This window comes from Triturus cristatus, chromosome 8 (genome assembly GCF_964204655.1).
Source record: "Triturus cristatus chromosome 8, aTriCri1.1, whole genome shotgun sequence".
In the NCBI taxonomy this organism is placed as follows: Eukaryota; Metazoa; Chordata; class Amphibia; order Caudata; family Salamandridae; genus Triturus; species Triturus cristatus.
In genome coordinates, this window is record NC_140591.1 from 1,616,890,179 (window position 1) to 1,616,906,920 (window position 16,742).

A 16,742-nucleotide genomic window follows, 5' to 3' on the forward strand; every position below is an offset into this window, starting at 1 on the left:
CTGGCAGACTCTAGAATATTTCCTGAGCTTTCACACATTTTTTATTAGTACATTCTATGCATTTTTATGTCACTCAAATGCTCTTGAGGAGGTACAAACACCACACTTATATATTTTGGCCTATATGCGGACTCACACCTTCCTCAACATGTATATACACACCTATGTGCACATTTCACCCTCACTCACACTTTAAACTTTTGTTGTATTAAGTGGCAGCTTTGTTTTGCATTTATGCAGTTATTTAGTTTGTTTGCATTTTTATTGTACCGGGGCTAGACGTGCACATCTTATCACTAGCCTTTGTTCACATTCAGCGCTTTTACTTTGTGCTTCATGAGACGCGCCGAGAGCAGGGAGTTACGGACACACACACACACACTGTTGTGCTAGGTCTCGCGTTTCTAGTTGTGAGCAATCGGTAACACTAACATGATTGCTTACGAGGGGCATGCTTTCCGTCTTAATGTGTACTTACACGATCGGTTGGCTGCATCTGGGGATGCCATATGCTCTTGTACCATCTTCCACGATGCATGTGCGGGAGGACTGAGGCAATCAGCGGCTTCAGCAGATAGTTGACAGTTTTATAGTCTGTTTACACTGGTGTTACTAACTGTAGTAAAACATGATTTCACACATGTGCTTTACTGCGTCTTGCCCACAGTCACACGCTGCAAAACTACTCAGTCATTGCAATGAACATAGTAAAAACACTGCCACTCACACATATATATAATAACCACTCATTCACCAGTACAGCGCTATGTGGTCAAGGCCGCATGTCTGGGGGCCGAAACGCGTCATTTAGACACTTGATGCTTGAATAAATCATCATTTAACTCTCAACTTTGCCTTTGGAGTCTGTTTCCTGGTGTTGCGCCTTTCTTTGGATGGTGGTACCCCTGGGATCCTGCTGTGGAATATATATATATATAAATATATATATATTCTTTCTTTTAACTGTCATGGTGGGATTGTTCACCTTCCTGCCTTCATTGTTGCTTCTATTTTTCAATATACTGCTCTTTAATCGGATTCAAGCATTTGAATCTATAAAAGATTCAATACTTGGAGAAAAACCAAGTTACTCACCTGTACACTGTGGTTCTCCAGTATTGATATCTTTTATAGATTTACATTCGACCCGCCCTCCTCCCCGGTTAGGCTCAACAGTGTACCTCAGAGTAGTATGTATATATATATATATATATTTGCACGCTTTTGCTCGAAATCTGAGGTGTGGTGGCTCTGTGGTGAGGGTTACTCTGAGGTTTCTGCTGTGATTGGATGGTATAAAATGAGGTTGATAGAGTGCTCAATTGAATTTTCTCTCTATGGAGGTCTAAGTTATGTATTCTGTACTACTATTTCTACTGTTACCGTGGGACTCCATCCATGACGACGGGGAAGATTCAAGCATGTGAATCTATCAAAGATATCAATCATGGAGAACCACAGTGTACAGGTAAGTAACTTGTTTTTTCTCCAGTATAAATCAGGGCTGGCACCTTGACTCCTCAATCATTATAGTGCACATCATGAAGATATCCTCATTGTCACGGTCTCTCGTGTGTCTCTCTGGTACATGCCTGGCCATCCCATCATCTTGCTCTTCATCATTGAGGGCTAGCTGCCTCAAAGTTGGGTTCTTGCATGTTTTGGCTTGTTTCCATTCCAGCACAGATGAACAAAATGGTTGTCTTTCTGCATTGTGAGCATGACTGGGCAAACATACGGTACATGGAGATCCAGGCACAGTTCTGGCATTTGCTTTGGCTGGTAGCTGGCGCCTTCGGCCGGTGTGTACCCACCAGCCATTTGTACACCACATTGACTCTTTCTTCTTTGATTTCAAGTCGACTGACACCTCCCACTGTTGCCCCTCCTTTTGAAAAAGTCATCTCCATCTCTTCAACCCTGCTGTTTGAGAGCTTGTGTGACTTTGCTAAAATACAGCTATCCTCGGACTTGATGACTCGTTGGCACAGGATCAGACTTGGGGTGTACAATCTGCAGCCCTGCATGATCTTGGCTCAAACATCTTTTGTCTGGTCATCATCCACACTTTTGCAGACTAGAGCTCTCAGTTACGCATGAAACCCGTCAATGGTTTCACTTTCTCTCATAGTTGCGATTCAAGTGGGGGTCAAAATACACATTCAAGTCTGCAACAGCAGCTTTATAGTCGTGATTTTCCTCTTTGTTTGGGAGGGTCTCTAACAATTTATAGATGTTCTCGCCTCTGAATTGAAGCAACAGTGAGCACTTCACCATGTCATCATTTTAGCTCATGGCGTAAAAATAGTTCAGCCTTGCAGCCCAGGTTTTCCACTGTGAGACCACTGTGGAGCGGCCAAACAGCTCACTGATGGGTGGCAGTGCAGTCATGGATGCATGTGGGCTTGCTTTCGCTTGCTGAGGTTGATGGGGGGCTTTGACGCCGAGGGGAAGTTGTTCACCATTGTCTAGGTGTATGCTCACTCACGCGCCACCTTGGTTATTTTTTTTTTTTCATTTTTGCTTTTGAGATGCTCAGGATGATGTCAGTCAGGTGAATGGACCGGTGGTACTGTACGACAGTCTCGTATTCACTTTCTTTTCTTCTGATGATCCAGAGGTGGCAACTTAATGTCTCTCCCTTTTCCCCTCGCTGTGTGTGGGCCAGCGCTCTCCTGTACCGCACATGTAATTGCTCTGTGCATCTCACATGGATCCTCACCTAATTGAGGGGCATATTATCAAGAAACTGCGTTAAAATTATCTCCGCTTTAGCAGCAGAAAACTGCCGCTAAAGCGGTGATAATGGGCTTGATAATATGCAGCAGAGAATTTCCATAGAAGCTCATGTTCTGGTGTCAACATGGGCTTCTGCCGCTAAAACGGCGATAATTTTAACGCCCTGCTTGATAATATGCCCCAAAGTCTCTCAGAGATGGCCTAGGTTCACCGGCCAGTGAATGGACAACAGGTGGCACTGTAGGAACACTTTTCACCCACACATGCATATGACCAGGAAAGTTCTGCAGCCTGAAGTGCTGCTGGTGTGCATGTAAATGTAAAATGTAAATTGATACTTGTATAGCGCACTACTCACCCGCAAGGGTCTCAAGGCGCTTGTACGAATACCGCTGTGGAACCCATCCTGGCTTTCCCTGTGAGGCATCCACTCCTGGGCACCCGCAAGGTGGAGGCCAGGCATCCTTAGTGTTGTGGGGGCCGTTGTGGAGATTAAGCAAGCTATTGCCCAGAGTTGCAGAGTGGGACTCATTGATTGGAATAGGCACCGAGGCGAGAATTATCATGTCCGTGGAATTTTTGAGCCCAAGACCCGCCGAGGCGGGGAATTGAACCCTGGTCCCGGGCTAGACCTCTGCATCAGGGTCTGCCGCTCTAATCATTGAGCCACACTTCTCCACGTATGCATTGCTCCTGATACCTTCAGCTGTGAGGGGCGAGGTAGCTTGAAAAGCAGGCCCTGCTCTGGCTAGTACTTCAGTATGTTGCTGTATGGCAGGGGGGAGAAGGACACCACAGTCTTGACGCTGTTTCCTTTCATCCAGCAGGTGAGTGACAGAATGTGCTGGGACACTGCAAGACTGCGTGCTTTGTCAGCGCATTGAGGGCATCAGTTTCTGGCCTCATTGCCAGTGTAGGGGCTTGGCAAGTACACCGCTATTCAGTCAGATGCACAGTGAGAACAGAATGACACTAGCGCATAGATTAGGGTAACAGAAGTGGTCCACATCCCCTTGGCATAGCCTGACCCAGGGGAGTGTGTGCTGTAACCAGGCATGACATAGAGGCCAGGTGGCACTCTACAGCACTGACAGGACATGGATAAATTAATAGAATATTACAGGCTAGTAGTGTGCTTCAAAGTCAATCAATCAAGGATGTGTAAAGCGCGGAAAATCACCTGTGAGTTTCTCAAGGCGCTGGAGTTGCTCCTTGCTTCGTGGTGCTCAATTCATTTTAACAGCCACGCCTTGAGTCCTTTCCTGAATTGCTGTAGCGATGAGGCGGTCCTGTGGTGAAGGGGAAGTTTGTTTCAAGGTTTGGGCGCCAGGTGTGAGAAGGAGTGTTCTTCACTGTTGCTTCGGCAGATCCAGGGGGTGTCCGTAAGGAAGAGGGATGCAGATCGTAGGTGTCTGGTTGGTTGGTGGAAGGTCAAGTGTTTGTTGATGTAAGCTGGTTCTTCGTTGTGCAGGGCTTTGTAAGCGTGAGTCGACATCTTGAACTGGCATCTTTTCTGGATCGGGAGCCAGTGTAGCTTCTTGAGGTGGGATGTGATGCGAGTTCGTCTGGGGAGGGCGAAGATGAATCTGGCCTCTAAGTTTTGTGCAGTCTGTAGTCTCTTGAGGAGGCGTGTGGTGTTTCCTACATAAAGTGTGTTCTCATAGTCCAGCCTGCTGTTGATGACGGCCTGCATGATGGTCCTTCTTGTGTTGCCACCGGAAGATCTTGCAGAGCATTTGTAGGGTGTAGAAGCAGGCGGATGAGACTAAGTTTACCTGTTTCTTCATGGAAACGTGCTGTCCAGGATGATGCCAAGGTTGCAAGCGTGGTCTGTGGGGGCAGGGGACGGGCCGAGTTCCGCAGACCACCATGCATCCTTCCATGGCGAAGTGTTGTTCCCAAAGATGAGGACTTCCATCTTGGTCAGAGTCAGCAAGCTTTCAGTTTTAGGAATGGTTTTTGATATATTTTGAACAAATAGGGGCAGATTTTTAAAACTAACCAGCGCAATATTTGTTTTTTATATTTTCTTTCCAGCACAAAACTTGTTTTGTGCTGGAAAGCACTCTTCAAGTAGCGCAAAGCACTGCTTTGCATTACTTTGTGCCGAGGGTGCGTTACATGGGTGGTGCATGGTCGTTCCCATGCAACCACCCATGCCTTTTGACGCAAAACCATATTTACAAATATTTGTAAACATGGTGTGGCACCAAAAGTTAACGCCCCTTCAAAGGAGGCGCTAGCAGGAGAAATGCTTTCATTTCTCTGTGCTTTTACGATTTTCCATTAGTGCTGCACTGTGCAGCACGTATGCAAAGTGGGAAAAGCTTTGTATCGTGCCTTGCATAATATTTTGTACAGGAAGGAAACCCTTCCTGTAAAAAAACCTATGCTACACTCATGCACACACCCTAGCGCTGGGGGGCTAAGGTGTGTGCATGGTGCACGGCAGCTGAACCCAGCACTGGGGCAAGGGGAGGAGAGAGACATATCTCTGAAGATATCGCGCGCTCTCCTGCTCCCTCCCTGTCACGCAACGCGGTGGAGCCTCGCAGGGGGCTGCGCAGCGTTGTGCGACTTTTTGAAAATCTCCCCCATAGTGCACTTTTCTTTTGAGTAATGTATTTTTGGAGTGCAATATACTAAAGTGAGTGTTAATGCCCTTCAAGGCATGGGGGTTAAAGGTTGTGATTACTTTTGTGTTTAAGGGAAATAATCATGATTTGATGCATGTGCCACTTGGGTTCTAGAGAATTCCTAGAGCAGAGCAGGCCACTGACTTTCCTGTATTTTATTTTCAGGTCATGCATAGAAGTGTGCGACCAAAGTCAGCCCTGCAGCATGGAATCTACCTCACAGGCCTTGAAGTGCGCAATGCTCTCTGGGATACCAGGCTGTCCATCCTACAAGAGACCCTTTCCTGCAAACCATGCAGTATCCCTGAGGTGTGGATCCGTGCAGTCCGGACATCTACGCAGGAGTGTAGTACAAGCTCGGTTTTTCCGAAGTACCTTTGCCCGATCTACTTGGGCACCACTGGGGATGAAGTGATTCGAGCACAGGAGCAGGTTGTGATGTTCCTGCCGCTCACCTCAAAGATGGACCCATCCGTGTGTAGCCAGCGGCATGTGCATGCGGTTAGCGTGTTGTGATTGCCAGAGCAGGAGCTCAACGTCTTGCTTCGTTGTGTATAGGTCCTATATTAGATTTCTATTAAAATGAACTATGAGCGTCTGTAGTGCTGTGTGAAGTTTGCTTCTCTGCATCCATGGCTCTTACCATTATTGCGGATTGTCCCCTAGCCTTTATTGAGATGGGGACATATATGCTGGCATCTAGTACATGGGTGTTTAGGTTAAGTGCCAAATCCCATCTGTATTAAACAAGAAGCACTCTGCCCTATGCACAAACTTGTGACTCAGTGTCCAGAAGCATGGTGTCATAGTGCTTTCTTATTTTTTATTGCTGGCAGGCTGTGTTGTGGAAACTAAGACTCTGGCACAGTTCTGCAAGGTTTGCTTTCCCACCCACAAGTCACACAGATGAACATAGTTCAGTGCACCAGCGCTGAGTGTGAAAGACCGGTTATTGAAGTCTCACAGAACCCCATCCAATACATATTTGAAGTGAAGTCATTGCTTTTGGGTTACTATCAATAACTGGAAAGGGATCAGGGGCACCGTGGTAACAATAAACATATTTCACTCTTTACAATATCACACACAGCAGTGAGAAGACAAGACACTTAACTAAAAGCATTTATTACAACAGGGCAAAACCTGTTTCTTAGTCCATCTAAAATAATCACACTATATATCATAAAAACAGCAAGAAGGCACGTTGTGAACAATGAGAATAAAATGAAAATTTCTAACATAGTTAAAATACCACCTAAAAGCCTGAAACGTACCTGTATGTGCTTCAAGACCCTCACGGGTGAAGCAGCTGCATTGTACAAATCTTGATTGATTGACCCTAGGAGAGCATGTATTAGAGTTACTTGCAGTCTAGAGTTTCTTAGGGAGAAGTGGTGCTCTACATACCTTGTTGACAGCTCAGACTATGTTTATCGGAAGAGCCATGAAGGAAGCGTTCCCTGAGAGAGGTAGCAGCGTCCCTCATGTACTCTGCTCTTATAAATGTCAGGCAAGAGACATCATCTTCTCTGAGTGCCGGTAATAAGCAAAATTGTCCCAGACGGTATCTTGCAGGATAGTCTGGAGCGAAGGACCTCTCTACCTAGGGGGTCGAGTGGTGGTCCTTAATTACTAAGAGCCTCATTTTACAAGTCAATTGCGCTGCCTGTGCATCACTTTTTTAGACACACCAGCAGTGCAGTGTGCCTGCCCATATTTACAAGGCCACTTAAAGTGACCCTGTTTGACTTGTCATGGCCTTGAAATTATGGGCCCCTTTCACACATTACTCTGCGTGAAAGGGGCATTCCATGAGTGTTGCTGTGGGTGTTCCCAAGCAACATCCATAGAACCTGACACATTCCCAGATTTACAAAGTGCTGTAAACCTGGGAATGCGTCAGAATCCTACGCCTCCCCAAGGGAGGTGTAGGAGTAGCGCAGCAAGGAGAAATCTCCTTGTTTTTTGCTCTTTCTATATGTGCTGCATTCTGCAGCACACATAGAAAGAACAAAACCCCATTCATTTTGTTCAAGAAGGTGTCCCATCCTGCACAACAACAATCATCCCTGCAACGCAGGCACCCTTGCACCATGGGGCATGAGTGTCTGCGTTGGCACACGTCTACTGTTTGTTCGCCAGTGCAGGTGAGAAGGACAGCAATGCGCCGTATCTTGTAGATACGACACATTCCTGCCTTTAATTTTAATGCACAGCTGCACAGCAGGCAGGCTTGCTCTGCTGCCGTGCGTCAACATATAGTAAATGAGGTTCTAAGTATTTGGGGAGATAAAAAAAACTTTGACATAGTTTCATGAATGAAGTACATAGATTACGGACGCCAGGGAAAGGGTCCTAGACATATCTTTAGGACAATGGGAGACGAGTGGCGTCAATTCTGACTATACCTCTTTGAAGAATTATCTAAGGCTGTTCCTAGATGGCCCTGACATATTGATAAAGGAACACTTGCTCCAGATTGGGTGTCACATTAAGTGTAATAAGTAGGTCATTATCAGAATAACTTGACACTATCTCAGTTCTACAAATTATAAGGGCAGAAGACATCCTTGTTATTGTTGGTCATAATAGATATGACAGTGAGTTGGCTGAATTCAGGAGAAGTGTGGTCCGAGATGGAGTGGAGGTCCTGGCCGAATGGAGTTGGATCTTAGGGACTTTACGGTAGCTGCGGAACAAAGGGGTGAGGAATTTTAAAAAAGTGATATAAAATGGGCAGCGGTGTCTATGTCATATCACTTTTTTTTTGTTGTGCCGGGTGGAAGGACCAACAAAGAAAATGGGGGGAGGGGTCAGGGCAACACAAACTACAAAAGGAGGGAAAGTGAGTGGTGGCGGGCTAAGCCAACACAGACAATAAACGGTGGCAGGAAGGATTGGGGCAAGCTAACATGGACAACGAATGGAGGGAGAGAGGGTAAAGGCAGACCAACACAAACAATGGAAGGAGGGAGGGTTGGTATTTAGCCAACAAGGGAGGGATAAAGTGAGGGTAAGCCAATACAGGCAAAGGGCTGGTGGAAAAAGCAGTTAGACGGGACAAATGTATTGCTTTTTTCATCATGACTAAGCAGTGATGGGCAATATAGGAAAGTAGGATCTGCTTCTATGGTTACCCCCACTTTTTGCCTGGTGCTAAGCTGTATTTGACTAGTCTGACTGGGATCCTGCTAATCAGGACCCCATTCTATCTGCTTTCTCCCTAAATTATTATGCTCAGTTCTTAGGTACATCCCAGATTGGACTGGGGTACCTTTATAAGTCCCTAGTATATGGTACTAAGGTACCCAGGACATAGGGACCCCAGAGGTCCCCCATAGGCTGAAGCATGCATTATGCCACCCATGGGAGACCATTCAAAATGGAACTACAGGCCTGCCATTGCAGCCTGTGTAAGCTGGTGCTAGCACCACTTACTAAAGCTATAGGTTTCCTATAACTAGGGTTACTGCACTTAAAACCTATAAGTCACCCCTATAGCAGGCCTTTGCAATCCTGAAGGCAGGGTGCTTGATTCTAAGCGAGAGGGTGCCCCTGCATGAGCAGGACACCCCTACAGCCTACGGAGTTCATTCTCCCGGTTAGTCAGTGATGCAGCCATATACCATATAGAGGGGCACCGCGTAATTATGTGATGACCATCTCGAAAACGGCTATAACGAATCCTATCATGTTTGGTATCAAACATGTTGAAATCATACCCCACACCATAAACAGTGTGGGAGGTATGATTCCAAGCACTGGAAGAGCCCTGCGTTAGGCTCTCGGTGTTCCCGGTACCAGCCTTCTTGACCAGGACAGCACAAAATGGTTGCTGCCGACCAGAGACACGATGCTGCCCTCCTGCTGCTGAGCCAAGCTCGAGCAGGAGATGGAAGAACAATAGGCATCCTGTCACAGGGAGGTATGATCACCTCCCAGTCAGGATTTAGTGTATTGGGGTAGGGTGGGTGCGCGTGCCACTCAGTCTGCATAAGGGGCACATTTGGTGTCCCCATGCATAGTCCAGTTCAAACCAGACCTGGGATCCGTTGGCGTCTGCTCAGGCACGAAACTGGACAAAGGACATGGGTGTAACCTCTCCCCTGGGAGGGCCCCCTGAATCGTCCGAATCCTTTCAATAGGGTACTTGAGGGCTTACCTGGGTGTAGGTCCCTAGATTCGTTGTGGGACAAGATTCAGATCAGACACCACTTTTAATTCTACCATCTTGGCTCACTGGACTTTGTTTGGGCTCGACTTTGTCTCCCTTCCAATTTGCTGCATCGCCTGTGCCTGTGCACCATTCAGGATCCTTCCAAGGCCTGTGCGCATCAAAGATACCTGAAGGAATCTCCCTTGGAATGAAGGGGTCACTCCCCTGCATTTGCAGGCACCGCCACTAAGTCGACTGGTCTTCTGATCCTGAGCTCCTCCGGACTTCGTAAGGTTCTGCAACACAGGTGGTGGTTTTCCACAGCTCATGAGGCCTGCCTTCTCACCAAGTTTGAGGCCAGTATCCCTTGTGTGGGGTTGCAATAACCAAACCCCTGTGAACCGCGTCAACTAGCAGTTGCATAGGCTTGTTGGCTTCCTTCCAAGAAGATCTTCATGCTTCAAGTAGTCCCAACTTTGAGCACCTGCTGTGACCAGAATCTTCTGCCACATCGCATCTTGTGCACCGTGACCTGCATCTTTTGGCCTGGGGGTCCCTTTGAGAGTCACTGTTGTTTCTTTTGGGCTCCCCTGATTGCTTGAGGCCTGCCTAGACTCCCCTGCTTTTGGTGAGTCCCCTGGACCTTGCTGGTCCCGACGTTGCTCCCTCTTCAATTCCTGCATTGGTTGCATTTGCCGAGGCTTGTTGGTGCTTCCACCAGACACTGGCCCCTCAGCACTCGACATCCTTCGTGGGACAGCTCGTGCACGGCTCCTGGTCATCCTCTGCATCGCCTAGTCCTCACAGCTGCAGAGTCAAGGTCATCGTCACCCATCTTGCAACACCCGACATCGGAGGGCATTCGTCTTCCAAGTTGCCTGGAAACTCCTGAGCGACATAGAATCTGTTCCCTCTGCTTGCAGGTACCTCTCATCTAGAATCCACCTTCAGAATCCACCGGACATTTTCTCCTTCTTCAGCAGCGGCACTTTTCTGCAGTCCTCCATTGGGTTCGACTGCGGTTTCTGACACCACTTCATACTTATGCACCCTGGTGTAGGTAACATGGGTACTAGGGTATCCATGGGTGAGGTGGCTCTCCAACCTTCTGTCTTCCACAGGGTTTCTTCAGGGTCCACTGGGAAGGGTCCTTAATCTTTAAAAATCCACCCACAACTTACACGTAGAGTTGTACAGAGCTCACGGACCTGTTCCCACACTGCACACACTCTCGGTGGGGTCCCTATCTACTCACCTCGGGTGGTTCCTTGGGTCCCCAGCACTTCTACATCCTCTCGACACTGTCTCGACCCGAGTCGTGGATCTTATACCACTTTCTTAGTATATGGTGTGGTCCCCCCCCCCCCCCCCCCCGGGGTCCACGGTGTATTTTGTGCTATTTACAGTATTTCTATGCAAAGTATTGTGTGCTTTTTGTTTATCTCGGTGTAGGAGATCTCTCAACGTATTAGAGAGTATATTATAATAAATAAATATTTTTATAAATACCTTGTGTGGTTCTTTTTCACTTAATCTATACTATACTCCTTCTGGACTCAGCCTGAAGGCTGCTCTCCAAAGCTACCACTTAGAGAGCTTTCTAAGGCTGTCTAAGACCTCTTAAATCACCATAAGGGTTGTCTGGACTGGTGCAGGGTGCCCACTTACATTAGTGATTATAGACTAATGGGGTAACCCAATCACTGTCCGTGGACCTGGGTATCATATAGTATAGAAAAACAGATGGTCCTAGACTTTTATGTCATGCATCAAGTCAAAATGTTTATAATTCAAGTATAATTTGTTGCATGCATTAAATCAGTACATGGTATTTAATACATGTAAAAATAACACTTTCAAATATGCACCTGGATAAGGGGAAGCCACCCACTGTTTGTAGAGAGATTCTTTGTTTTATTCACAAAACAATTGAAAAGGTAAAAACATTACCAAGTGTATTTCAATCAAAAGGTTGCACCAAAAGAAGGGTGTAAAGGAGTAGTGCTTGTGTGTGCAGTAAATGGAAGAGGAAAAAGATTACATAGTGAGAATAATTAAATGGAGGTAATTACAACAATTTTACAATCTAAACTGGTTATAAGTAAAATTAACACCGGTTAGTTGTGGCCTGTCCACAATACATCCTTTTGTCAATAATCTAGATAGTTTTCAATGATTGCAGAGAGGTATCATCTGTTTGTTGTACAGGGTAGTAGTGACATATGGTACAGGCCCTACTGGGGATAAATGTCAACGTTTCGACCTGACAATGTATAGGGGGTATTTTTGATCCTCCGCTTGTGGGTCTTCTTCAGGACAGGGGAAGGTATGGGAGGCAACCTATAAGGATAAGCGTGGAATCAAAATTAAGTATCGTAAGAGAAATCAAAAAATGTGACCTCTGGGTGCCTAAACTACTGACCTATTGCAGGCGCCTGTTTGGTGGCCCTGATCACAGCTCCTAGGGGTGGGTAGTCTGTAAGAAGGATGAAGGTGCATATTAGATAGCCCGTTCAATGTTGGGATCAATGAATGAGTGTAAAAACCCCAGAAACACTTACCCGCATCACAATTGCAGTGTGGTACAGTTAATCCACTGTGGGGGTATCCAAAGCCCAGTCAGAACCAGCCGTAATGCTGGATTGGAAAAGTAAAGGAAACAATCCTAAGATAGGGCAACCAATCATGGTAGTGTACAAAAAGGCAACGAGACAAAATAAGGGACCTCTGGAAGAAAAATTACCTTTTAGAGTGAGATTACATCAACCCTGAGATGCCGGTTCCTTGCCCGTCAAGGTACGGAATGAGACAGGCCGACGCGTGGAGCGTCTGCATTCAAAGGCATGCATGCCGCGTGTGCACGTCATGGTTAGATCGCTGTGTGTTGCTCTGAATGTCTGCCTGGCTGCAGGCCTACGCATCATGGAAAGACTGGGGGAGGTTATTGAAAAACAGACTAGGGATAAAAACTGAACTAACTCTCAGGAAAAGCACTCAGTACCTGTTCAATAAATCAGCATTTTGCCTAATAAATCTGATAAAAGGGGGATTGAGATCTATTTCCACACGGATAACATTATAGCAATTACCAGTGTATTGGTAAATCCAGCAAGGATAAATCCACCAGCATGACACTATACAGTACACAAAGAACATACAATGATATGACAAATTTACATTACAGTGTATGATACAATGAATATGACGAATTGCATAACAGACCAATACAGTGTATGGTACAATGAATACAGTGGATATGGGATGGAATAACTGCGTAGTTAAAATATTTATATATCTGCTAGAGTTAGGGCAGCTAATGTAGCCAAAAACAACTACAGTGTATATGCAACGAATGTGAGGTAAAAATGGGTGGATACTGAAGAATGAACATATGCACCGTAGAGTGGAAATGTACACTAGTATAATGGGTATGCCGGATACAACACAACAGGCAAAATCTCAGCCATTCTTTAATGTCGCTACCTGCTTGGCAATTACCTCATATTCATTCAGTCCTCCCAGGAAAGTATCAAGATGTGTATCCATTTACATTCTCTAACACTCATGGTGTTGGTGAAGTTGCCCCCCCCCCCTCAGATTGGTCGTAACTTTCTTAATAACCCACCACTTAAGACTCTCAGCCGGGTGTCCGAATGTGGTGAAATGCTAAACAAAGGGTGCACTCAGGACCTTACATCGTATTCTGCTGCAATGCTGCAGTATACGAGTTTTTACTTTCTGTATAGTTTGCCCAATATAAAACAAATCACATGGGAAGGATATTGCATACTGTAGGAAAGTAGGACCTGCTTCTTATGGTTACCCCCACTTTTTGCTTGATGTTACACTGTTTTTGACTAGTCTGACTGGGATCCTGCTAATCAGGATCCCGGTCTATCTGCTTTCTCCCTAAAATGTTATGTCATGTACTTAGGTACACTCCAGATTGGGTACTTGGGTACCCTTGTCAGTCCCTAGTATATGGTAAACATTTACCCAGGGCATAGCTACCCCAGAGGCCTCCCATGGGCTGAAGCATGTATTATGCCACACATGAGAGGCCATGCAAAATGGAACTAAAGGCCTGCCATTGCAGCCTGAGTAAGATGGTGCATGCACCACTTACTTTAGACATAGGTTTACTATATCTGTAGGTCACTACACTTAAAACCTATAAGTCACCCCTACAGCAGGCCTTGACAATCTTGACAATCCTGAAGGCAGGGTGCTGGGTTTTATGTGAAAGGGTGCCCCGGCATGATAGAGCACCCCTGCAGCCTTCGGAGACCATTCTCCCAGGTTGTCGGTGACACAGCCAGACATGTAGGTAGAGGTGCATTATATGCTCACGTAAAATGCTATCTCGAAAACGGCTGCAACAAACGGTGTGGTGTTTGGTATCAAACACGTCTTGAAATTATACCTCCACATAAGTAACCGGTGTGGGAGGTATGATTCCACCCTTCAGAAGCAAGCTTTGTGGGGTCCCTGGTCTTCCTGGTACCAGCCTTCTCGACCCGGACAGCACAAAATCGTTGTTGCCGACCAGAGACACGTTTCTGCCCTCCTGCTGCTGAGCCAAGCTCGAGCAGAGGAAGGCAGCACAATAGGCATCCTGTCACAGGGAGGTGTGACCACCTCCCAGGCAGGATTTAGTGTATTGAAGCTGGGAGGGTGCACTTCCAAAGTGCCTGAAAGTCTGCATGAGGGGCACATTTGGTGTCCCTGTGCATAGTCCAGTTCAAACCAGTCCTGGGAGCCTTTGGCTCCTGCTCTGGCATGAAACTGGGCAAAGGACATGGAGTAACCTCCCCACTGTCCTGACCCTTCCCTGAGAGGGTCCCCTGCATCTGTCCAACCCTCTTCCGTGGGAACAAAAATGCTTACCTGGCTGTGGGACCCTAAATTCGACGTGGACAAGATTCTGATCAAGAAACCACTGACCTTCGACTGTCTGGACACTCTGGAGTTAGCTGGAATTCGACTGGGCCCGACTTAGTCTCCCTCTCCGTCCAAAGCATCATCTGTGCCCGTGCACCATACAGACTCCGTGCAGGACCTGTGGAGCATCAAGGACAACTGAAGTATCTCCCTTGGGGTGAAGGAGTCACTCCCCTGGAATCGCAGGCGCTGTATCGCATCTGACTGGTCTGCTGATCCTGAGCTCCTGCGGACTCCAAAGGCTCCAGCAACACAGGAGGTGGGTTCCTATGTTCTTTGAGGTCGAGCTGCCCTCTCACAGAGTTTGAGGCCATTATCCCTCATGGGGACGCATAACCCAAACCCCTGTGCACTTCATACTTTTGCAAGTGCATATGCTTGTTGGCGTTCTCCAACTAAGTGCATTGGGCTATCAATAGCCCCAACCTCTGCGCACATTTTGTACAAAGGACTTTGGCCACCTCGTACTCTGTGCCCTGCAAGCTGTGACTTTGTGAAACTGCTAGAGGTCCCCTCGCGACTCCTGTGCCTTAGGCCTGTGGGTCCACTTGAAGGACAACACTGCTTTTCTTGGGCTCCCCTGGTTGCTCCAGGCCTGCCCTGACTCCCCTTTCTGTGGTGAGTCCCCTGGTCCTTGCTGGGACAGACGGTAGTCTTCTTTGTGGGTTGTTGTTGCCAAAGCTTGTTGGTGCTCCCGCCGGACACTGACCCCTCAGCACTCGACATCCTTCATGGGACAGCTTGTATCCGGCTCCTGGTCCTCCTCCACATCTCCTGGTCCCTGCAGCTGTAGAGTCAAGGTCTCCATCTTCACACCTGAAGCACTTGACATCGGTGGGCATTCGCCTACCGAGCCCCTGGTCTATCCTGAGTGACCCAGACTCTGACCCCTCTGCTTTCAGATTCCTTCCATCAAGAATCCACCTGTGGGTTCCACCGGAAACTTTTCTTCTTTCCAGCAGTGGCTTTTATTTGTAGTCTCCCATTGAGAACGACAGTGGTTTCCGACGCCACTTCAGCCCTATGCACCCGGCTTCCCTGAGATAGGTAACACTGGTACTTAAGTATCCACCGGTGCAGCAGTTCTTCAACATTCTATGTTCCAAAGGGTTTCCTCGTAATCCACTGGGAAGGGTCCTTAAACTGTAAAACTGCAACAGCGACCTTTCCATTGAATTGTACGTAGCACGCGGTCATGGTCACACACTGCACCCGTCCTCCGTAGGGTCCCTACTTACTCACCTTGGGTGGTTCCTTGGAGTCCCAGCGATTGTACATCCTTTAGACACTGTCTTGACTCGAGTCGTGGTTCTTATACCACTATTTTAGTATATGGTTTGGTCTTCCCCTGGAGCCCACTGTTTATTAGTGTTACTTATGATTGTTTCTGTGCTACACTATTGTGTGTTTTGTGTTGATCTGCAGGTAGCAGATACTGTGAGGTATTTAAGGTGTGTTATAATAATAAATACATATTTTCATAACTATTGTGTGGTTCTCCTTTCATTTAACCAATGCAATACGATTGCATTCTGGTAAAACAAGCTGCTTAACATTCCTTCAAGACTAAGCCTGAAGGCTGCTCTCCACAGCTACCACTTGGATAGCTTTCAAAGGTTTCTTTGACCTCTTAAATCACCATAAGGGTTGACTGGACTGGTGCAAGGTGCCCACTTGAATTAATGGACATCATATACCAGGCTGACTTCTCACACATATATTACACCCATAGTGTTGCAATTGGTGTGGTCCTGTAATGTATGAGTGTAGTTGTTATGTGTGTAATGCTTAATATCCTTGGTCATCTGACAGGCCTTGCACTGTCCACATTTGAGGTGCCCCTTAACGGGCAGTATGTTTCAATGCGACAGTTGGTTATCCCTGGTTTTGGTGGGAAGTAAAGACTTAACCACATGATCTCTCACGTTTTTGCTTTTCCTGAATGCATGCATGGGAGGTTCAATGGTCCCTATTTCATCAGCCACAAGGTGCCAATGGGGTTTGACAATATTTCTGACTCATTGCTCTTAGTGCAGAATGTAGTGAAGTAAACCAGTTGTTCCTGTTCAGGAGCGGCCTTTTGTTTGGGCTCTAAAAGGTACTCTCTGTGACAAAACCATGCCCGTTTGTGGGCCTTCTTGAGTAGACTCACCAGGTAGCCTCTTTCGGTCAGGCGAGTCATCAGGTTGGCAGATTCTTCAAAGATATAATTGAGACAACATTCATGTGGATTCTGTAGTGGCCAATCTAGAGGGCCATTCCTTTGTGGC

The 16,742-nt window shown here is 46.8% G+C and overlaps 1 protein-coding gene across 1 annotated transcript in view; it reads left to right on the top strand.

The window, feature by feature from the left end:
- DNHD1 (dynein heavy chain domain 1) overlaps nucleotides 1-5,975 on the top strand; it is an 856,151-nt gene extending 850,176 nt beyond the window's left edge. The window contains exon 44 of the mRNA XM_085623548.1: nucleotides 5,541-5,975. Within this exon, the coding sequence (XP_085479674.1) occupies nucleotides 5,541-5,891 (351 nt within the window). The 3' untranslated portion in view covers nucleotides 5,892-5,975. The remainder of the gene's footprint in view (nucleotides 1-5,540) is intronic.
- Nucleotides 5,976-16,742: the final 10,767 nt, after the last annotated feature.